General features: G+C 61.0%; 2 protein-coding genes across 6 annotated transcripts; both read left to right on the forward strand.

The window, feature by feature from the left end:
* Positions 1-135: 135 nt before the first annotated feature.
* Positions 136-15665, forward strand: GRK6 (G protein-coupled receptor kinase 6). 4 transcript variants are annotated; one of them, XM_059859982.1, is made up of 16 exons: positions 136-250; positions 3165-3260; positions 5762-5874; positions 6182-6259; positions 6461-6561; positions 7769-7861; positions 8146-8209; positions 8781-8921; positions 9603-9793; positions 10559-10596; positions 10734-10823; positions 10910-11118; positions 11934-12071; positions 12284-12421; positions 12561-12695; positions 13469-15665. In XM_059859982.1, exons 1-16 carry the CDS (start codon positions 199-201, stop codon positions 13472-13474), a joined length of 1683 nt encoding a protein of 560 aa, XP_059715965.1. In that variant the 5' UTR covers positions 136-198; the 3' UTR covers positions 13475-15665. The 4 variants fall into 4 exon arrangements, with proteins under 4 accessions (XP_059715965.1, XP_059715964.1, XP_059715966.1 ...); XM_059859981.1 differs by having other exon boundaries at positions 14220-15665; XM_059859983.1 differs by having other exon boundaries at positions 6186-6259; positions 14220-15665.
* A 4720-nt stretch (positions 15666-20385) lies between these two features.
* PRR7 (proline rich 7, synaptic) lies at positions 20386-21697 on the forward strand. 2 transcript variants are annotated; one of them, XM_059859985.1, is made up of 2 exons: positions 20386-20935; positions 21038-21697. In XM_059859985.1, the coding sequence occupies exons 1-2, from the start codon at positions 20632-20634 to the stop codon at positions 21451-21453; spliced, it is 720 nt and encodes a 239-aa protein (XP_059715968.1). In that variant the 5' UTR covers positions 20386-20631; the 3' UTR covers positions 21454-21697. The 2 variants fall into 2 exon arrangements, with proteins under 2 accessions (XP_059715968.1, XP_059715969.1); XM_059859986.1 differs by having other exon boundaries at positions 20387-20935; positions 21065-21697.
* Positions 21698-21737: the final 40 nt, after the last annotated feature.

Genomic DNA, 21737 nt, shown 5'->3' on the forward strand with positions numbered 1-21737 from the left:
CGGTGGTGCTGCGGAGGGGGGCGGGGCTTCCTGAGGGGGCGGACCAATGGAAGCGCGGCGCGGGAGGAGCGAGGGCAGGCATTGGCCGGGCGGGGCGAGGGGGGCGGGGCACGGCGGCGGCGGCGGCGGCGGGGGGCGGCGGGCGCGGGTCGAGCGCGGGGAGCGGAGCCGGCGGGAGGCGGCGGCGCCCGCGGGCCCATGGAGCTGGAGAACATCGTCGCCAACACCGTCCTGCTCAAGGCCCGCGAAGGTGAGCGGCGCCGGGCACCGGAGCTGGCGGGGCGGCAGGCCCCGGTTGCGGGCCCCGGTGGTGCCGCCCCGGGGCTCGGCCGGGGCGGTTCCTCCCGGGGCATCGCGGCCTTGGCGGGGAGCGGGGAGCTGGCGGCGCGGGCTGGGCACAGGCATTCGGCTCCCCCGTCCCGCGCGGGGGTTGCCCGATGCTGTGCTCGCTCCGGGGTGCTGAGCTCCGTCCCGGGCGGCCTCGCCGCCTCTCCGGTGCAGATCGCCCCATCTGCGTCCCGTCTTGCCCGCTCCCGGGGCTGCTCCAGCTCCCCCGGCACAGCGGAGAGGCAGCTTTGGGTGCTGTAGGAGGAAAAAAAAAGTTGATTTGAGTCCGGTAAACTGCTGCTTCCCACACACGGGCCCATCCCGAAACTGCGGCGAGGAGCCCCACCCGTCCCGTCCGCATTCACAGCGGCCCCGGCCCCATCTGAGGGGCTCCTGGAGCTCTGCTGCGGCCCCCAGCGCTCCCGCTGCTCAGGGCCACGCTGAATTCCAGCCCCCCGTGCGGGATGCAGCCCGGCTGTCCTGAAGATGCAGGGGAGCAGCCTCAGGAGGGGATGGGAAGTCTCACACAGAAACCTGGTCCTTTGCACAGAAGATCCGCTTCGGCCAGGCATCGATAAGTTCATTAAATCACGTATGTGGTGGGGAAGCACGGTCCTCCCTGCCCCGTGGTGTGCAGTTGGCCAGACCGAGCCATCCTGGAGCCTGAGAGCCCCGCTGAAATCCACTTAGAGGGCTTTGGAGATTAGATTTGTGGGAGCAAAAAGCAGCGAAATTAAATTTGCACGGGCAGAAGCATTTCCAAGCTGCTTGAAAACCAGGCTAAGTGTAAGTACTTCTGAAACAGTGACCGTGGTGGACCGTGACTTCGGGTTCATAATGGCAAGGTTTGGTTCAAAACCAAGCAGCAGGGTTTGTGACCTCCAGGCACGGGGCCCAGCTTCACACGGAGTGACCCGGAGACTGGCTCCTGTTGTGCCCTTGGGGAATGGAGTTTTGGCACTGATGCAGCACGAGGTGCTGGACGGCTGCTGCTCCTGTTTGCAGGCAGGAACAGCTCAGTGTCCCACTTGTGCTCTTGGGCTGTGAGAACCACAGGTGTCCATGCTGCCTGCCCATGGCTCTTCCACCTGTGGCTGAGTGGCCGTGGTGGCCACTGGCGTAAGCTCAGACAGCTTCTGTGACAGGACAGAGCTGCTTTGCAGGCCAGAACCGACAGGGCTGGGTTCTTAGCTCCAGCCCAGCCTTTTTGGAGCTTTCTAGGTTGGTGTGGGAGTGCAGAGCTGAGCTGGAATGTGCTATGGGGTTGCTGACAACCACCTTCAGCTGCTGTCACGGCACGACCATGCCCTGTGTTTGGTCTGGCCCAGGGAAGGTGAAGGATCCTTGTCCCCCTTGCCCTGACAGAGGGACAACAGACCAGCTCTCATCCATCACCCAGCCCAGAAGCTTGCTCCTGCTGAGCTCTGGGTGGAGGCAGCCCACCCCTTGCCCCATCCCCAAGCCAGGGGTGCTGGGAGGTTGCTGTGCAGGAGCCCAGCTCTCCATTGCAGTGCTGGGAGGGCGGGGGAGAACCGCGCATGAAGGGCGCTGGAGCCTCCTTTCAAAGCAAACAACTCAAGGAAATGCAACCTCCGGGTGCTGTGGGGCTTTGCTCTGCCTTTCCTTGAGCTCTCTTGGGGTGAGGATGGCCTGTCCTCCCCTGCCCTCTTTTCGCTGCCCCCATCCGCTTCATTGTGGCTGACAAGAAGGTGTCTGCGCCGCTGGTTTCTTCCAGCCCTGCTCACCCTTGAGTCACTTCCTTCCTGAGTTTGTACAATCGTGCGGCCCAGCTGCTGCTGCTGCAGGGGCAGATGCGGTGCAGGGACCCACGGCGTGCCAGGGGCCGGGATCTGGGGCTGGAACCACCTGAGGCTGACCAGGATGGCCCCATCCCACCTGGTTCTCCATGCGGGGCCTCCTGCTTTGTCTAGGCTTTGGGGCTGAACTGCATCTGCAGTGGAGGAAAGTGTTATGAGAGTGTTTCTCAAGAGCTGATATATTATGTTCAACCCCTGTGTGATTTCAGAAGGCTGGGCCTTGGGCCCAACTCTTGGCCCGACCACTTTGGCAGGGTGATTTAATGAATTTCCAAAGAGAGGTGGGAAATTGTGTGTGTTGGCACTGGGAAAGCAATCCCTGGAGGTTGGCTGATCCTAGCAATCGGTACTTAGTGCTTGCTATGATGTAAATTTTTTGGTCTATCTAGAAGCTTTCCCACCCTGTCCTACAGCACTGGGCATTTACTCCAGCAGCTGAAGCTGGAGTAATACCTTGTTCTTGGATCTGGATTTTCTGAGGCTGGCTTATCTCTGGAAAAAGGTGGGAGTGTCCCCACTTCAGAGGTGGGAAACTGAAGCAATGAGCCCCAGGCAATGTAGCGACTTGTCTGTGGAGCCAGGATTAGAGCAGGAATTCCTGTCTCCCAGCTTCATGTCCTCCATGTGAGAGCCCCTCCCTGGAGTAGGCAATCAGTCTGGAATGAGTAGGTGGCATTACTGCAGCAGGAAGAGTTTCACACCAAGCAAGGCATGGCCTGGAGGGGTGATTAGTTATGCAGAGGTGCTGGGGACAGGCCTGGGAGCCAAGAACTGCTGTGGCTGTGGACACTGGTGGGATTCTCCCATCATGAAAGGTCTTCAAGTTCTTGTCTGGGATTTGTTCAGCAGCCAGAGGTTGGTCTGTCCATTTCCAATCGAGGCTCCAACACTTTGGTCCCACCAGGAGATGGTGTTACCACGTCAGTCTTGTTTTCCTTGCCTGGACTTAGAGGCAAGGCTAGGGTGCAGTCAGACACCTTTGCTTCCTGACTCATGGTATTGATTTTGTGTGCCCTGCAGGTGGTGGAGGAAACCGGAAAGGCAAGAGCAAGAAATGGCGCCAGATGCTGCAGTTCCCCCACATCAGCCTCTGCGAGGACCTTCGGCAAACCCTGGGTGAGATGCAGGGCTTGGTGGCACTTGTGCACCCTGAGCTGAGTGTCAGGGACATAGAACAGGGCAAATCCCACCCAGGATTACTTGGAGTTCAGAGTGTAGGGAAGAAATAATGGGTAGGTAAGTGGCTGATGATGAAATAGCCACACACCTGTGAGGCTGTGATGAGCTTCCCTAGGGCAACATCACCTTCTGTGTGCACACAGACCTGCTCCATGCTGCAGAGTTTTGGAGTGTCACTCTGGGATGACTTTGCAAAAACAACAAAGGTCCTGTTCTCTGTTCTCCCTGGCTGGATTCAGCTCAGCTCCACGGACCTCAGCTTCTAACACTGAAGCAGTAGCTCTTCCCAGGCAAACTGGGTTCTTGTTGTGTGGAGTGGATGCGAACTGGCATTGAGCAGGGCTTGGCCTGTCATTTTCATTCTGTACTTTGTACTCTTCATGGTTTTAATGTTGTTTGTGCAGCAGGCTTGGGCCCGAGATCGTGTGAAATTGTTTTGGGGCACAGAGGGTGCAAGTGCTTTGCTTCTTGGGAAGAGGAGAGCTTGTTTAAGTTTTCAATCCGGATTCTGCTGCCAGCTGGAGGGTGGCACAGCACTGGCCTTGTTTCAGAGCAGGTGTCACTGAAACAAATGGGTTTGGGAGGTTTCTGCAGCTCAAATTCCCAGTTCTGCCCTGCACAGGTTTCCCAGTCCTGGCAGTCCTTTGGACCCCATGAAACTGTAGTACTTGGAGAAACTCAACCTCACTCATCCACACTGTAACCCTCAAGTTTACAGCAGCCCAGTGCAGGCTGTCCCCACCTCCCTCTGCCACACAACCTGTGCACCATCTCTCAGGGCTGGCTTCACAGCCAGATGTGACTGTATGACTCCAGCCTTGGATTTGCTGCTGGCTTCCTCTCTGGAACAAGGTGTGAGGGCTGAACAGGGCTTGAGCTTGGGCTCTCCTTGCAGCTCCCATCTTGACCATCCAAATCTCTCCTTTGACTTGCAGTGCCCTCAGCAGAGCTTGCCCTCAGCAGAGCTTTCCCTCAGCTTTTGTGCACCCTGTGCCTGCAGCCACCCTTCCTGTGGCTGTCATGATGTTTTCCAGCACTGAACTTCACCCATTTGCCAGAGCTGAGTGTTGGTGGTCTCTGTGTCTGCTGTCCTGCTATCCAGGACAGTGACCTTGTGAAGATTTGGGAAGCAAGTCCCTCTCAGCCACTGGCTGTCACCGCCCATGTCTCACTTCCCCTCGGAGAGGCACGTGAGAAGTGCTCTGACCCAGGTGGCAGCAGTTTCTCTTGGTTTTCCCATGGGACAGATGACCTTGTTCCTTGTGCTTGGGTACTCTTTGGCTGGGGTGTCCTTCTTTTCACCTCATAGCTTCTGGAAAGGCATTTCTTTCCTTTTCCAGAGTCTTGGCAGGACTGTGGGCACGGTGGGCTGGTTGCCCATTGCAGAATTAAGCTTTTTGTGCCCTAACCACAGGGAGTAAGCTCGTGTGAGCCTGGGCAGTGACCAGGGCAGCTGAAAGCTTCTGATCTCGCCGACAGCAAGTTCTGGTCCTCCCCAGCTGAAGGGAACTCCTTCCCCTGCAGACACAAGGAAACCGGCTGGTGCGGCGGAGCTGGTGAGGCCACCTCCTCCCCCACCACAGCCCGCCTGGCTCTGCACTCTCCTGCACCCTCAGGAAGCTGCAGCTTCCTCAGGAGAAACTGCTGCACAGGGAGGGGAGGGCTGGGAGTACCCAGCGCTGGGATCCCCTGGGTGGCTGCACATCTGCTCTGCAGGCAGCCCTCGGTGGCAGTGGCTGTCACAGAAATGTGTTCTGGCCTGGGATCAGACGTCTCCTGAGTGGAAGGGGAGGAAGAAAGCAGAGAACTGGAAGTGCTCTGGATAGTCAAAAGCGTTTGTACATGGGCTGCCAGAGTTCAGAGAGGGCTAGGAGGAATCTGCAAGAGTTGATGTACGAGCAAGTGGCTGTCCCATGGAGAGGGGAGTTCTGACTGCTGTGTGTACATCAGCAAGGCATCTGTGGGAATGGTGCCTCCCATTTTGATGCTGCTGCTTCCAGCAGGGCCTTTGGGAACACAAGTGGTTTGAAGGAGTCATCAGAACAGCTCTTGGCCTGGAAGATCTGCCTTGAGATAAGCTTGGTGTGCTCTTCATGTTGCAAGGAAAATTGTGTGTCTGGAGTAGTTGGTTGATCTCTCTGGAGAGAGGAGAGAGCCTTTAGGCAAGCAGCTGATATGGACGTTCTTTGCTAGGAACAAGAGGTTCAGGCTGAACAGAGCAGCAGGTCAATCCTCTTTCAGGAAAGAGGGTCTTCCATAGGGGAATGTAAAACCTCAGCAATGTCCCTTGTCCCACTGGGTGAACTTCACTCTCCTGGGAGTCTCAGGCTGGTGGCACCCATCAGCAGCCCAGCTGAAGAGTCACAGTACCCCCAGTGCTGCCTGGGCTGGGACTGCTCCTTTGGGATTTGTTGGGGTGACCTTCTCCTCGTTTGCAGAGCGGGACTACCACAGCCTGTGCGAGAAGCAGCCCATCGGGCACATGCTGTTCCGGCAGTTCTGCGAGACGCGCCCCGAGCTCTCACGCTGCGTCAAGTTCCTGGATGCTGTGGTAAGAGCAAAGCCCATCAGGCTTCACTGGGGGGGAGGCAGGGATGTTCCTGACGCCCTGGGCATGAACTGGTTGGCTGGGTGCTCCAGCAGGTACTTCTGGGCACGTGGGGTTTTCCTGTAGGAAAAACTTGTGAGTTGAAGCCCAGATAGGGCTGGGCCTTTGCTTAGGGAGATGTTTGCTGGAGATTTGGTTTTCAAGGAAAGCATGGGAAACTTTGGGCAGAGGGTGTTGCTGCTCCACAGCTGTTGTCCAGTAGCAAGGCTGGGTTTCTGGCTGGAACTGCCCCTCACACTGCTCTCTCCAGGCAGGGTACGAAGTGGCTCCAGATGAGAAGAGGAAGGAATGTGGGCAGCACCTGATTGAAAAGTACTTGAAGCCAAACGTGAGTAAAAGGGTTGTGTTTGCTGCCTGCAGGGGTAGAACAGCTGGAAAGCCAACAGCTGACTTTGCCCATGTCCTACCACAGCCAACATGCTGAGCCACCACAGCACCTCACAAGCTGCCACACTGCTTTGCCCACTGACCCTAAAGCAGGATCCTCGTGCTCTGCTCCCTATGTCTGACTCCCTCCCTTTGTCCCCAGAGTGAGGACCACGTGCCTGAAGTTCCCTCACAACTGGTGGATGCCTGTTGTGAGAGGCTGGAGCAGGAACCTTCCAAGGAGCTCTTCAAGGAATGCACTAAGTAAGTTGGAGGGCTGGGCTGTGCCTGCAGGTCACACATGGCACGGGGATGATCTGCAGCTGACTCGCCTTGTCCCCTGTGATCCCTTCCTCTGGGAGAGTGAGAGCTGGTGCTGAGGCTGGGGCTTGGGGAGTTTTGGGCCAGCAGTTTGCAGCCCAGCTCCAGGAAAGCAAGCACAAGGTTATCTTGGGCTCTGGGAGCCACGAGCTGCTGCAGAAACCTCTGTCAGTCCTCCCAGCTGGAGTTGCGATTTGGGAAGACCCTATACCAATGCTATGCCCAGTGTTGTGCCAGGATCTTGTAGGGTCCTGCTGAGCTGAGCCCATAGCTGCAGTCTGTGCCAGCTGTCCTGTCCTGCCTGCTGCAGCAGTGGCTGTTGTGGTTGGGTCACTCTGGCTGTTCTGCAGGGGTCTAAGGTCACCTCTGTTCCCATCGCAGAAGCAGTGGCCGAGGTCCTGGCTCTGGGTGTGAAGCGGAAGCTCTTGGGCAAGCCGGGCTTGCAGCCTCCCCCCTCCCTGCACAGTAGCTGGAGTGTGTTGCCTCACTGAGTGCAGGGCTGTGGCAACACGTTTGCTGCAGTCTTCTGGGGCGCGTTAGCTCCGTGTGTGGTAACCAGTGTCGTGTCTGAATGCAGAGCCTCCAGGCTGGGCCCTGCCTGCTCTTGGCAAGCTCTGAAAGGGGAGAGCCCATCCGCTTCTCCTTGATGCGTGTTCCCAGTCTAGACACTGTGTCTAAGGCTCCTCAGTCTGCTGGGCAGCCCTGGCACTGCTCTCCAAGGCAGTTAGCTCGTTGGAGCAGGATCCCCTGTGGCCTTTTGTGCTGGATATTCATCTGATCGTGAACAGCTCAGTGCCTGGTGCTGAATGTTGCTAGCAGCTGATTACAGCCTGTGTGCACATTTGCCCTGTGAGCAGAGGGGCAATTGCAGTGTCCCATTGTCTCCCTTTGTCCTGCAGCCCTGGCTGATGCCAAGAGGCCACAATTAGCAGTGCCAGCCGGGTCCCAGGGTGCTGCATTTGTCACGGTGGTACCTCCAACGCACCTTCCTTTAGCACCAGGCTTAGCATGGAGCGGGGCTGTGTGGGTGATTCTGCACAGGGGTGGCAGAGTCTTTTGGGGCTGCTCACCTCCTCTTTCCTGGGGCTGCTGGCTTTTTCCAGGGCTGTGACCAGCTCTCAGGAACCGTGCTGGCTCTGCTCTCTCCTAGGCTTATCCACGACTACCTGAGCGTGGCTCCCTTTGCCGACTACCTCGACAGCTTGTACTTCAACCGCTTCCTGCAGTGGAAATGGCTGGAACGGTAACGCTCCCCTCACCTCTGGGGAACCTGCACCCTCCTCACACAGCCTGCCTGAGGGCTCCCTGGGGCTCCTTCCCATGCTGGGCCCTGGCCAGAGCCAAGAGCCTGTCCTTTGCTGTCCCTCACGGCCCTTTACTGGCACAAACAGCAGCCCCAGCCTTGCTTGCTTCGGGGGGAGGCAAGGCTGGGTTGGGCAGGGGTTTGGGGTGAGCCATAGTCTGTCAGGCCAGGGCATGGAGCCCTCTCACTGCTCACATCTCACTCTGGTTTCCTTTCCCTCACAGGCAGCCAGTGACCAAAAACACTTTCCGCCAGTACCGTGTGCTGGGTAAGGGCGGTTTTGGAGAGGTGAGTAACCACAGCTTCCTCTGCAGTCAGGGTACCAGGCAGCCCCTCTTGCCTGCTGCCAGAGGCACACCTGGGTTGGCCATCAGGGTGCCACCAGCACCTGGAGGCAGGTGCTGCTGGCTGTGGGGGCTCTGTTTTGAGCTGTGTTTTGGGCCTTGTGTGACCTGCCAGCTCTCCCTGAGAGGCAGGAGCTCACCTCTGACCAGGTGCTGGAGGTGTGGGAGGTGCTGTGTGAGGATGGTAGCACGAGCCCTGTGGTGCCTACTGCTAACTGGGCAGAGTCAGGTCAGTTCCCTGTGTCTCAGCAGGGCAAACTGCACTCCTGAAAACTTCCTGCCAGGCTTCCTTCTGTTTATGGAGTGGCCTTCTGTCTTCCTAGCTGTCAGCCATGGTGCTGCTAAAGGTGTTTGAGGCATTAGAGCTGTCACCTGCTTCTCTGTAACATCTGGAGCTGTCACTGTGTCTTTGCTTTGACAATGGGCTTCTTTGCCTTCCTGTACCTCTTCCTGAGAGCAGAACCTAGACCCCCACTCTGGAGATGGGAGGGTGCTGAGCCTTGTCCTCCCTCCAGGTGTGTGCCTGCCAAGTGCGTGCCACAGGGAAGATGTATGCCTGCAAGAAACTGGAGAAGAAACGGATCAAAAAGAGGAAGGGAGAAGCCATGGCCCTAAATGAAAAACAGATCCTGGAAAAAGTGAACAGTAGGTTTGTAGTAAGTACATAGGAATTGCTCTCACTTTGCTGCAATGCTGGATTCTTCCTCCAACCAGCCAGCCTGGCACCTCTGTGCCCCTCACCTGCTGTGGAGAGGCAGGAGCAGTCTCTGTCCATGGTGCAGGGTCCTGGTAGCTGCACATCTCTCATAAGGCTGGGGTGTGGCAGGACCTTTAGTGCCTCCACAACATGCTGTAAATGCCCCCAGAGTCAGCCCCAAACACCCATCTGGTGTTACAGGTGCCTTTGTGACTTTGGGGGCACAAGTAAACAGTGAGAACTGTCTGTCCAGGCAGTGGTCTGGGGAGAAGCCCAGCCCTGAGCTGTTTGATTGGGAGCTCTGCCTTGGTGCACTTAGGTGTGGAAAGCCTGAGCCTCCCTTTGCAGAGGGTTCATCAGATGCTGCCCCACCTGTTGCTGTTGAGTGCTGTCTGCCCATGGGGGGAAGCAGCTTTGGCTTGGGGGGAAAGTGTCCTCCCTGTCCAAGGAAAGCTGGGGGTGTGCTGGGACTGCTGGGTGCTACCGTGTCCTCCCTGGGTTCACACAGTTCCTCCTCTGCCAGCAAAGGCCCAGCCCTGAGCCTGTGAGTGGCTGCTTGGGTGGCAAAGAGTCCATGGGAGTGTGGGCACCTCCCTCTTCCAGCTGTGTCTTCTAACAGCCTTTCTGCCCTGAATTGCAGGTGAGCTTAGCCTATGCATATGAAACTAAAGATGCTCTCTGCCTAGTGCTGACCCTCATGAATGGAGGGGACCTCAAGTTCCATATCTACCACATGGGAGAGGCTGGTTTTGAGGAGCCCCGGGCAGCTTTCTATGCTGCTGAGATCTGCTGTGGCCTGGAGGACTTGCACCAGGAGAGGATTGTGTACAGGTGCGTGCTGCCTGGTCCCTGCTGGGAGAGCTTGTAGGGCCTGCAGCAGCAAGAGGGTTCCTGCTGCTCTTACCAGCTCAGCTGGGTCTGGCTGCTCAACAAAATAACCTCAGGATTGAAAGCAGCACAGAGCTGAGTGAGAGGAATTGGGAACAGAAAGCTGATCTTGTGGGAGAAAGGGAGACCTTAGCTTGGCTTCCTTGTGCTGGTAAATGATCGCCAAGAACAGGATGTGATCGTGCTGCGAATGGCTCAGGGCAGGCACTGAGCTCCCTGGGCAGTATTGACACTAGAACAAAGGAGGGTAGGCTGCCCCAACGTGCTCAAGAACTGGGGAGGACGGAAAACAAGTGGATTGACTGTACTCACAGGGGCATGATGCAGTGTTAGGATAGCATGGCTAAGCACTGGCCAGTAAGTCCTTTCTGGTCCTTCCTTGCCCTGGAGCAGGATAAGAAGAGAAGCCTCTGCTCCTTCTCAGTTGTGTGGCCTGCTCCATACTGAGTTCTGCACTTGAAAAGAGGGAACCATCCTCAGGCTCAGTGCAGAGGGTTGAAGGTTGTTGTGTTCCACCTCTCTGCTCAGGAGGGGAGAGCTTGCAGGGTCAGCCCTGGGACAGAGGGTGAGGGGAAGGTTATTTGTGTGCCTGAGGCAGGGGCATTGCATCCTAAAGTTGCTTATCTGTGACTTGTTGAGATGTGGCTGTTGCTCGAGTCCTTTGCTTTGACAACAGGCTTCTTGCTAATCAAGTCCCTTCCGTCCTAGGGACCTGAAGCCAGAGAACATATTACTGGATGACCATGGTAAGTGCAGGGTCAAGAAGAACTGTGAGCCTGAGTTTTTTCTTACTCTGCTTGAACCAGGGTTACCCTGTGTTTTTGGCAGCTTCAAACACTGCCCCCTGACTTTCTCCTGTTAATTTGTCCCCTCCTCTATGCAGGTCACATCCGTATCTCAGACCTGGGACTGGCTGTGCATGTGCCAGAGGGCCAAACAATCAAGGGCCGGGTGGGGACCGTTGGCTACATGGGTAAGTGACCCTGCTTTAAGCAAAAAATGGTTCCAAAGATGTGCTCTCCCTGCCCTCACACATCCCTCACCCCTGCTCCTCCGCAGCTCCGGAGGTGGTGAAGAATGAGCGCTACACGTTCAGCCCGGACTGGTGGGCTCTGGGCTGCCTGGTGTACGAGATGATCGAGGGCCAGTCCCCCTTCCAGCAGCGCAAGAAGAAGATCAAGAGGGAGGAGGTGGAGCGCTTGGTGAAGGAAGTGCAGGAGGAGTACTCGGAGAAGTTCTCGCCCTGCGCCCGCTCCCTCTGCACCATGGTATGGCTGTGCAGCCCTGTCCCTTCCCTCTGCACCATGGTGTGGCTCTGCAGCCCTGTCCCTTCACTCTCTGCACCATGGTATGGCTCTGCAGCCCTGTCCCTTCCCTCTGCACCATGGTGTGGCTCTGCAGCCCTGTCACTCCCTTTGCACCATGGTATGGCTGCGCAGCCTTGTCACTTCACTCTCTGCACCATGGTGTGGCTGTGCAGCCTTGTCACTTCACTCTCTGCACCATGGTGTGGCTGTGCAGCCTTGTCACTTCACTCTCTGCACCATGGTGTGGCTGTGCAGCCCTGTCCTTCACTCTCTGCACCATGGTATGGCTGTGCAGCCCTGTCCCTTCCCTCTACACCATGGTATGGCTCTGCAGCCCTGTCCCTTCACTCTGCACCATGGTGTGGCTCTGCAGCCCTGTCACTCCCTTTGCACCATGGTATGGCTGCGCAGCCTTGTCACTTCACTCTCTGCACCATGGTGTGGCTGTGCAGCCCTGTCCTTCACTCTCTGCACCATGGTATGGCTGTGCAGCCCTGTCCCTTCCCTCTACACCATGGTATGGTTCTGCAGCCCTGTCCCCTCACTCCCACCACTCCTGTGTGTGCAGCAGCAGAACACCAGAGCTGCTCCCTGCACAGGTGACAGCCAGCTTCCCTTATTTCTAATAAGGCAGCACAGGAGGATTCAAAGTGCCTTCATTCCTTGCCCAGCTGCCTAGCAGGCCTGTGCTCTCCCTAGAACACACTGCAGGACCCCGGGGCTGCTCCTGCACAGAGCACCCTTCACCCTGGACGTTGCTTTCCTTTGTGTCACAGCTCCTGTGCAAAGACCCCTTGGAGCGCCTGGGGTGCCGAGGAGCTGGGGCCAAGGAAGTGAAGGAACACCCTCTCTTCAAGCACCTCAACTTCAGGAGGCTGGAAGCAGGAATGCTGGACCCTCCCTTCAAGCCAGATGTAAGTGCCCATCTGTTCCTGACCTTTTCAAGGGAAGAGGGAGCCCTGGCATGGGGAGATGGGGCCCATCCCCTTCCTTGGACCTGGCAGAACAGGGGGCCAGCAAGCTCTGGGCTACAGGGAGAGGTGGCCTTGGCGTAGCCATGAGCAACAGTTGGAGGTGGTGGCATCAAGGTGGAGCCTGGCATTAGAGCAATCTTTGTGCTGCATAGCCCCAGGCCATCTACTGCAAGGATGTGCTGGACATTGAGCAGTTCTCCACGGTGAAAGGGGTGGAGCTGGAGCCCACAGACAACGACTTTTACCAGAAGTTTGCTACAGGAAGTGTGCCAATTCCTTGGCAGAACGAGGTGGGTCTTTGCTCCTGATTGTGCCCACCATGGCCGAGGGCAGTGTCCCTGTGCTGTCCCCACTGCTCTCATGCTCTGCTGAGCCCTCGGTGATAGGCTCCATGTGGCAGTTGCTGCAGCCTTCTTTTCCCTCTTCCAGATGATCGAGACAGAGTGTTTTAAGGAGCTGAATGTCTTTAGCACAGATGGCACAGTGCCCCCAGACCTGGACTGGAAAGGGCAGCCTTCTCCACAGCCCAAAAAAGGGTTACTCCAGCGCTTGTTCAGCAGACAGGTAAGGGTTTGCCCAGCGTTTCCTCCCCAGCCAGTCTCCCAGCAACAGTGATCCTCCTCCTGCCTGTGCCAGGCAGGTCTGGCAGGGAGGTGGGCACAAGAGGGCAGTGAGCAGTCTCCCCTAGTGCTGGGTGGCCAGACCCTAGGGCTTCCATGCAAGGCTGCAGGGAGCCCTTGTCTGGCTGGCACTCCCCGTGCTGGGGGAGTCAAGGGGGCTGGAAAGGAGTGTCCTGGCTAAACATGCTGGAATCACCCAGGCAAAGGGATGGTGAAGACTATAAAATATTTAATCATCTCCCTTCTGACATGAATAATACCATCCCTGAATAAGTCCTTGCTCTTGGAATAGGCTGTCTGGGCTCCCCAGAGCACTTTGCCAGATCTTAAGCCAGTCAGACAGCCGCTCTTTTAAGGGATGAGGAGAACAGAAACATCTTGCAGCTGCTGTGGGCTTGCTTGTCTGCCTATTTCCTCTGCCTGGGACAGTCTTTGTCTTCTTTCCAGGCCTGGCAAAGCCTGGGCTGCTGCCTCTCAGCAGCTGTGTGCAGCTGTAGGACTCCAGCATGGTTGGCTCTGGACCCACTCAGCCACCTGGTGCTGACTCCTGCTCCTTGGCAAGCTCAGAGTTGTGCTTTGCAGTTCAGTGGCTGCCCTAGCCAGAGCCAGCTCTGGGGATACCCAGCCCTTCCCGAGGCAGCCAGGACCTGCCAGAGGATGGGCAGCTGTTGGTAGAAGGGGTTGAGCTGTGATTTCCCACGTGTTTTCTCTTTCCAGAGGTGAGCAGTCTCTCCTGGCTGCTCTGCTCAGGGAAATACCCGGTGGCCCACGGACATGGCAACATCTGGGAAAGAGGAGTGTTATCCTTCAGTGCCTATTCCCTTCCCCTGGCAGAGCACAACCTGCTTGTTGTTCTAACTGCCCCCTGAGCCACTAATCCAGCATCCCTGCTCTTGCTGCCTTTGTGGGGGAGGCCTTGCCCTCAGCTTGAGCCAAAGTTGCCCCCGCACTGCCGCTGCTGGGAGTTCTCCTCCCAGGGGGCTCTGGGAAGTTTCCTTCACTCCTCTCCGGATGTCCGGGACACACAGAAGGGTTGAGAAACTGTGAAGGGTTTGGCATTGCCCCGTGCTCAGACTCCCATTTCAGCAAAAAGGGCTTCAGCTGCTCTCGTGGCCAGCTGAGCCCTGAGCGGGGCCGAGCGTCTGTGCTGGCACTGAGCTTGTGTCCCTGGGTGGCTGCAGTCCCTGGAGCCCAGCTTCCTCACAGCTTCTGAGCTAGCCAGCTGTGTGCTCACCAGTCTGCCTGCCAGGGGCTGAACCTCCAGATGCAGCTGGACTGTTCTCTGCAGTCTGGGGGCCCCCTCCTGTCCCTTGCCTCCATGTAACTCTCCTGCACACAGGCTGGGAGGGAACCTGGCCCATCCCTGCCAGAGGGCAGCTGTAGGCTGGGTTGTGTGACCGTGCTCACCCTCTGCTTGCTGTGCTCCTCTCTCCCTCCCTCCTCCCTCCCCTTGCCCTTCTGACTTCAGGACTGTTGTGGAAACTGCAGCGACAGCGAGGAAGAGCCCACCCGGCTGTAGAGCACAGCTTGTTCTCCAGCCCCTGGGACCACCTTGCCTCTCCCGAGTGCCCAGCCCGAAGGACACGGTCGCAGTGGCCCCCACAAGGTGGATTTGTTTACAGTTTTATACGTCTGTATGTGAAGACTGTGAGGATGATTCCAAGGCTGGCAGCCGCACACGACTCGGGTTGAGGTGCCTCTGACCGTGGGCAAGCCCTGAGACAAACCTGGACGCTTCCAAGTCTGCCACTTGGGATGGTGCTGGTGCTGCTGCCGCTCCTGTCCCGGGCCCAGGGGGGGAAGGAGGGAGGGATGGTGCCAGCGTGGGCCGAGGCCAGGCTGGAGCAGCTCTGCTGACACATTCCACGGTGCCGAAGCGGCACCACAGGTTGGATGTATATTTATATATGTCGGTCTGTACATATCACATGTTGGGTTTTAGTCTATGGGTGGGGGTATGCACTGCCCCCACCATGTCACAGGCACAAATGTCCTCCTATGGGAGGAGTGACTGTCCCAGCTTTGTTCCAGGGTGTCCTGGACAGAGGCCTTCTGTGCCTTGAGGTGTCTAAATCATCTTTCCTGGACCTTTCTGGCCGTGCTCAGGTGTCCTGGCTCCAGCGGAGTCCATTGCTCAGCCTCGAGGCACGGGAAAGTGCTGTGCCAAAGCATCCCCCATTGTGTCCTGGCAGCAGAGCCTCACTGCCTTGTCCTCGTGTCCCTGTCTGCTGGAGCCTGCTGCCTCCTGCCTCGTCTCACACGTGCTGCCAGCTCCAGTGAGCTCATCCCGAGCCCCTCTCCAGACCACTGGCACAGCTGGACACAGCCACTCCCAGGCACCTGCTGCCCCTGTGGCCACAGGGTTGGCCTGATCCTGGGACACTGCAGGGTGGTGGCAGCGCAGTTCCACCAGCTGTGGACCTGTGCATTCCAGAGTTGTGGCCATCCCCAGGCCCAGCTCAGTGGTGGTGGAGCAGACACATAAAGGACCCTGCTCTCAGGGAGCAAAGCTGTGATAAAGGGAATGTCCCTCCTGGGGTCATGTGAAGCTGTGACCCAAAAGTGAGTGGGCTGGGACCAGCTTAGTGTGTGTCCCCAGGGGTTCTGGGCAGCCAGCACAGCTGCACCCACAGGCAGGAGCCCTCTGTGGGGAGCAGTGTGGGGATAAGCCCACCTCTCCATTCAGCTTGTCCTGTCCCCTCTTGTGTACACTTGTCCCAGCTGTGTCCTGAGCAATAACTTGTCCCTCCTCTGTGTGTGTGTGCACACGTGCGTGCGTGTGCTGCTGCCTCTGCTCATTCTGAGCCAGGCCCCCCAGGGGGGCTGAGCACCTACTTGGACCTGTGGTATCATTTGCTTGCCTTGCACTAAAGTTGGAGAGTATTTAAATTTTTAACCTTTTGTTAAGTGTAAAGATTTGCTGTGCTTTGTATTGCTCTCATGTCATGGGGGACCTGCTCTGGGCCATACAGGGTTGGTGGCTGTAAGAAGGGGAGTGGGGACCTCGTTTCTGGGCTGCCATGGGCTCTGTTGGTGCTCCTGTCTTGCAGGGAAGGGCTGGAGTTGCTATCCAGGGCAAAAAGGCTGATGCTGGCTGAGCCCTGAGCATCACAGATGACCCTCAGTGTCTTTGCTGCATGTTTTGAGTCAGTGTCAGGGCATGACAGGTATGAGGCCTTGTGCTGTTGGGATGCTGTGGTCCCCTCTGGGACATGTCCATCCCCAGCACAGCTCCTCCTGGGCTGTCCCAGGTGTGCTGTGGGGCCAGCACAGAGTCCTGCTGCCCTCTGGTCACGGTGAATTATTGCTTCAGGGGGGCCACCATGAATGGGAACCTTGTGGCAGCACAGAGTGCTGCTCTTTAGCCCAAGGAACAACCCCTCCAAGGGGAGACCCTGCGTGGTGACACGGGGTGAGGATCACGACGGCCACCAAGGGTGAAGCAGTCAAAGGGGGTCAGCCTGGTGGGGGACACAGGGTGGGTTTGGGGTCTGGGGCTGGTGGCAGTGGTGACAGCCTCGTGCGCAGCGCGGGGGGGCCGCACGCAGCTGCACTGGGATGAGAATAGCAAGTGCGGCTGGGTAGCTAGGGAACAGTTGCCATGGGAGCGGGCCGAGGAGGAGTTCTCACACTCAGAGGGGGCATCTTGGGGTAAAATCCAGGCATTTTCTGCAGCCGTGGAAGGAAGCAAGGCAGGCGGGGGGATGGGGACTGCTTGGGCATTGCTGTTCCAAACGCACCAGGCAGGATGCTTGTGCTGCCCTCCCGGCACTGCCTGGGTCATGGCACCCTGGTACCAAGGTCCTGGGGTCACCAGCGTGTTCGTGTGTCTGTCACATGTTCAGCGTGGCTCTGGGGCAGAGCTGGAGTGTGAACAGAGCCGTGGCTAGCTCTGAGCAGGACAGGGAAGTGGCTCTGCCTGTTTCCACCTGCCCAGTGGTGCTCCAGCATTTGGGGGGTGTCTCATCCCCATCCCTGTCCTTGATGGGGATTAGCAGCATGCAGGTGAGGGGATGCTGGTGTGTGTCCAGAACTGGAGTGGGTGGATCTGGACCCTACGGACATAGGCGAGCTGTGAGGGTCCTGAGCAGTGCCCTGTGCTGTGGGGCTGTGGCAGCAGCTCTGCACACCATTTTCAGGGGTGAAGGATGCTCTCAGCTGTTGCCTGGGCAACGGCTCCTCCTCCAGCCCACCATGTGGCTCGGGGAGCGCTCCCCCGCCTGCCTCCCCCCGCTGCCGTGGGGAGAAGGGGAAGGGGAAGGCAGCTCCCGGCCCCCGGCGCTGGCGGGGCCGGAGGCCTGGCTCCCTTCGCCCGCCCTTGCCCTGACCTGACGATGCCCGCGGGCCCCACCGCGCCCCCCGTTCCTGCGGTCCCCATGCCTCAAGGGACCACCCCGGCCCCCCCGCATGGCCGCAGCCCCCTGCCCGCCCTGGGTGCTGCTGGGGCACCCCCACAACCACCGAGCCGGCAGAGCCCGGCTGCCGTGGCCGCGCTGTGAGGTCGGATCGCAGGAGGCGAGTTCCAGCAAGGTGAGTCAGGGCCAGAGCCGAGGGGGCCGGGGGACACGGGGCCACTGCGGCCCTGCTGCGAGCGGGGTGGTCGGGCTGGGCCGGACACCGGAGCCGCTATGCCCAGCTGCGGTGGGAGCGGGCTGCCAGCGCCCGGAGTGCCCAGGTCATCCCCTGGCCGGCACGGAGGAAGTCTTTCCGGCCGGCCCCCGGCGGAACAATGCGCCGTGTGTGCCGCCGCAGCGGGCGCCTGCCACCCTGCCCACGGGGAGGAAACGGCGACGGGGTCACGGCCTGCGTGGGGCACCCACACCCATCACCCACCCGCATCTGGCACATCTCCGCCCCAAAACCACTCTGCCTCGCTCCTGGCACGGCCCCAGGGCGCAGCGAAGGGACGGCGGGGACTCGACCCCAAGCTCGATGCAGTCCGAAGGAGCCAGAGGGGTGTCCCATGGGGGCCACGACCACCGGCCTCAGTTACAGCAGAGAAGAGCTGTGACAACCATCCGATGGCAATGGCTGGGGAAGCCCTAGCTCAGGGAAAATTGCTCAGGCCAGGCTGGCGAAGGATCTGCTTGGGGATATGGCACCCAAGGGAGCGGGGTGACCCCAGGACACCCAGTGCCATTTCGGTCCCTCGCTATTCTGGGGGCCAGGCTGGCACCCCTGCGCTGCAGAGCCACGTGTCTCACTGCAGTGGCCAGGTGGGCTGTGGCAGGGGCTGTTAAGGTCTTGCCAGCGGCCGTGCTGCCCTCCCCTGCCTGTGGCCCTGTGCTGGCCGTCACCCCTGGGAGCACGCCATTGTCACCCCTTGAGGAGGCTGGGGATGGCATTGCGAAAACGGGTGGCAGCACCCCCAGGGTACCTCCAGGGCGAGTGCAGGGCTACCGACAGTGGGAGCCTGTGGCACCACACCACCGGGCATCGCAGGGCACTGACCCCACCCGGACCGCGAGGCGCTACCCGGGAATCTCCGGCCCCCACCTCGTGGGGCTCCCGCGGCCACCCCCGGGGATGCCCTGGCCCTCTCGCCACCGTCATCCCGCCGCCGTTCCCCAGGGGCCGGAGCGGGGGGGATTCCCTTGGCAGTACCGGTGCCCAGCCGGTAGCCCCCGAGCGGCGGCGGGTCCCGGGGCGGGGGGTGCGGGGAGCCCGCGGATCCCTCCCCGAGCCGAGGGCGGGGCGGAGCGGAGCGGCGGGGCGGGAGCCCGGGCGGGCGGGGCGGCGCGCGGCGGCGGCGCGGGAGCGCTCACCGGAGACAAAGGCAGCGCCGGGAGGCGGCGGCGGCGCCGCGCACCGGGCGCGCACCGGGCCCCCTCCCCCGCCGCCCTATGGAGCCGCCGCCCGCCGCCTGAGCCACGTGCGCCGCCGCCGCCGGTAACGGGAGCCGCGGAGGGAGCGGGCGCGGCGCCTCCGCCTGTTGCGCGGTGCGGGGGCAGCGGGGCCGGGGCGGGGGCGCGCGGGGCCGTCGCCACCGGGGGCCGCGGCGGGGGCGCGCGGCGCGTACCGGGGCGCGCATCTCCGGTCCGGCCCCGGCGGGCGCGCGCCCCGGGGGAGGAGGAGGATGAGGAAGGGGTGCCGCGCCCGGCACGGGGAGCGGGGAGGTTCCCCGCCGGGGTGTCACCCTCTCCGCGGAGGCAGCGGGCAGGGATGCGACGCGGGCAGCGGGGCCCAGGCCGCGGCCGGGGGCAGCAGGGCGGCCCGGGGCTACCGGCGGGGCCCGGCTCGGCGGCCGCTCCTCTCTCCGCCCGGCGTGAGTGTCTCCAGCCCGGCCCCGCTCCTCCCCCAGCCCGCACGTCCTCGGCAGCTCCCCCCGCACGCCCCAGCTGCGAACGCCCCCGGTCCGAGGCGCCGCCAGCCCGCCCTGCACCGCTTCCCGGTGTTCCCCCGGCCGTCACCCCGGGGCTCGACCCACGGCCCTTCCCGCACGGTACCTCTCCTCCCCGGGGATGCTCAGGCTGCCGGCGCGGAGCCTGTTGCAGCCGATGTGGCGAGCGCTGCCCGAACCGAGCTGGCCTCAGCCAGGGCACCCCCTCCCCAAAGACCCACATCCCGGCGCTGCCTCAGCCCACGCGTTTGTCTGCGTGATGGAGCAGCCCCCGCTGCCCGCCCGAGCGTGGTCAGGGCCCCCGGCTCCTTCCTTCCCCATCGTTTCTTCCTTCCGCCGGGCTCGGCCCTCCGGCCCCGCCGGCACCCTCAGCCCCGATGGCCCTGCCGTGGTCCCTTGCCGGCAGCGTGGCCCCGCGCCGCAGGGTGATGGAGCACCCCGCGCCCCTTTGCCCTACTCCGAGGGAGTGATGGTGTCACCGTGATCACCCAGCTCTCGGCTGCCGCTGCTCCAGGCTCACCCTCCTTCCTGCTGCCGAGCCCGTTTTCTCCCACACCACGATAATGAGAATCCTGACGGGTGCTTACGTGCCTGCCTGCGAGCACCCATGGGTGCTGCTCGCCGCTCACTGAGGAGCAGACCTGCCCCTGGCACACACCGTTGACATTTGATGCTTGGCTGGATGTGACCGAGCTGTCACCCTGCCTAAAGGGCAAAGGTGATGGTTCACATCACCACCACCACCGCTGGCCCTGCATTGCTGTGTTGGGATGGCTTCGGTGCACGTGCTCCTGCGAGCGCCACGTGCTGCAGGAACCTGGCACCTCTGCTTGTCCCTCCTGCTCCCCAGGTCACCCCCCTGTGTGGCAGCACAGGAATGAGCTGCCTGGGCTCAGCAGCAATTTAGGGCGCGCCGAGCGGGCAGGAGAAGGGGATCCCACTGGGCACCCCATGATCTTCAGATGATGTTGTGGTACCATAGCATCCGTCTCCCACCCCAGGGTGCCCAGCAGTGCAGTGGGTGATTCTAGGGGTGCTGCGCAGGTTTGCATCCATGGGGGTGATGGCGGGGGGTGCATGGGGTGCCAGGCGCGGTTCCCCTGGCTGCGGGCGCTGCGGCGCATGTGGAGCGAGTCACCATGGGAACAGGGCGTCCACGTTTCCGTGTCGCTCATGCTCGCGTCTGTCTCGTTGCAGGGCCCCCACCCCGGCGGTCCCCCCCCAGCGATGGGCAGCGGGACCCCGGCAGCCCCGTCCCCCCGCCGCCCGCCCCGCCGGCCCCCCGCCCCGCCGCCCGCCCGGCGCACCCAGGCCTGACCCACCCGCTCCAGCCCCCCCCAGCTCCATGGCGAGGACGGACCCCTGACGGCAGGCTCGCCCGCGGGCCAGAGGAGACGGCGCCGGGCACGGCCCGGGGAGATGCCCTCGGCGGCCCTGACAGCATCGGGTCCTCCTTGACCCTGCCACCGCCCTGAGCATCCCGTCCCCCATCCCGAGGGCAGGGAGAGGCGGGGGCCTCCCCCCGGGGCCGGCTGCCAAGATGGTGATGTCCCAGGGCACCTACACCTTCCTCACCTGCTTCGCGGGCTTCTGGCTCATCTGGGGCCTCATCGTGCTGCTGTGCTGCTTCTGCAGCTACCTGCGGCGGCGGGTGAAGCGGCAGCAGGAGGAGCGGCTGCGGGAGCAGAGCCTGCGCGCGCTGGAGATGGAGCCGCTGCACTACGAGGGTTACGGGGGCAGCCCCCCCGGCATCGCCATTCCCCACCGCCTCCGCCTTGAGCCCCACCATCACCATCATCACCCCCACCACATCCCACCCCCCCGGCCCTGGAGCTGCCGGCACGGTAAGGAGCAGGGAGGGGCTCTCGCATCCCTGGAGCACGTGCCTCCCCCTGTTTTGGGGGGGTTACGACGTGAGAGCCGGGGCGCAGCGCTGACGGCAGCAGGGGTCCGGGGGGGGCTTTGCCTTGCAGAGTCAGACCTGTCAAAGCCGCCGTGCTATGAGGAGGCGCTGCTGATGGCGGAGCCCCCCCCGCCATACAGCGAGGTGCTGATGGACACGCGGGGGCTCTACCGCAAAATCAACGCCCCTTTCCTGAGCCACGAGCGGCTGGAGAAGCAGGAGCAGCCTCCCAGCTACAAACCCCTTTTCCTGGACGCCGGCTACGGTTCAGCGCTGCACCTGCCCCGCTCAGCCAGCCCCGGCCCTGCCTGCCCGGACCTCTACCTGCAGCAGGAGTGCTCCCCACGCATGTTTCCCAGCTGGACGGACTCGGAGCTCAGCAGCAGGGACACCTACGAGACGGGACCCTGGCACCTCCCGGTCTCCATGCCCCTCTTCGGCAGGACTACCGCTGTCTAACGGCGGCCGCGGGGGACGCCCGGACCTTGCCATGCACCTGGAGGGTGGGGGGGTTTCGGTTGCTCGTGTCACCCCAGGGACACCCGCCCCGGCGCGGGCCATCGCCGCCGGCGCGGAAGGGGCTGGTTCCCCGTCTGGCCCCCGCCGGCCCCCCCATGGCCGGGGGCGCTGGGGACCCGGACTCTGCTCTGTTTCTTAATTTTTTTGTTTGTTACAGTTTGAGAATAAAAGTTTGTGGCTCGGGTTTGCCTCCTGGCGGGCTGGCATTGTGGGACCGCCCCCTC

The sequence above is a fragment of the Haemorhous mexicanus genome, chromosome 15 (assembly GCF_027477595.1).
Source record: "Haemorhous mexicanus isolate bHaeMex1 chromosome 15, bHaeMex1.pri, whole genome shotgun sequence".
NCBI lineage: Eukaryota > Metazoa > Chordata > Aves > Passeriformes > Fringillidae > Haemorhous > Haemorhous mexicanus.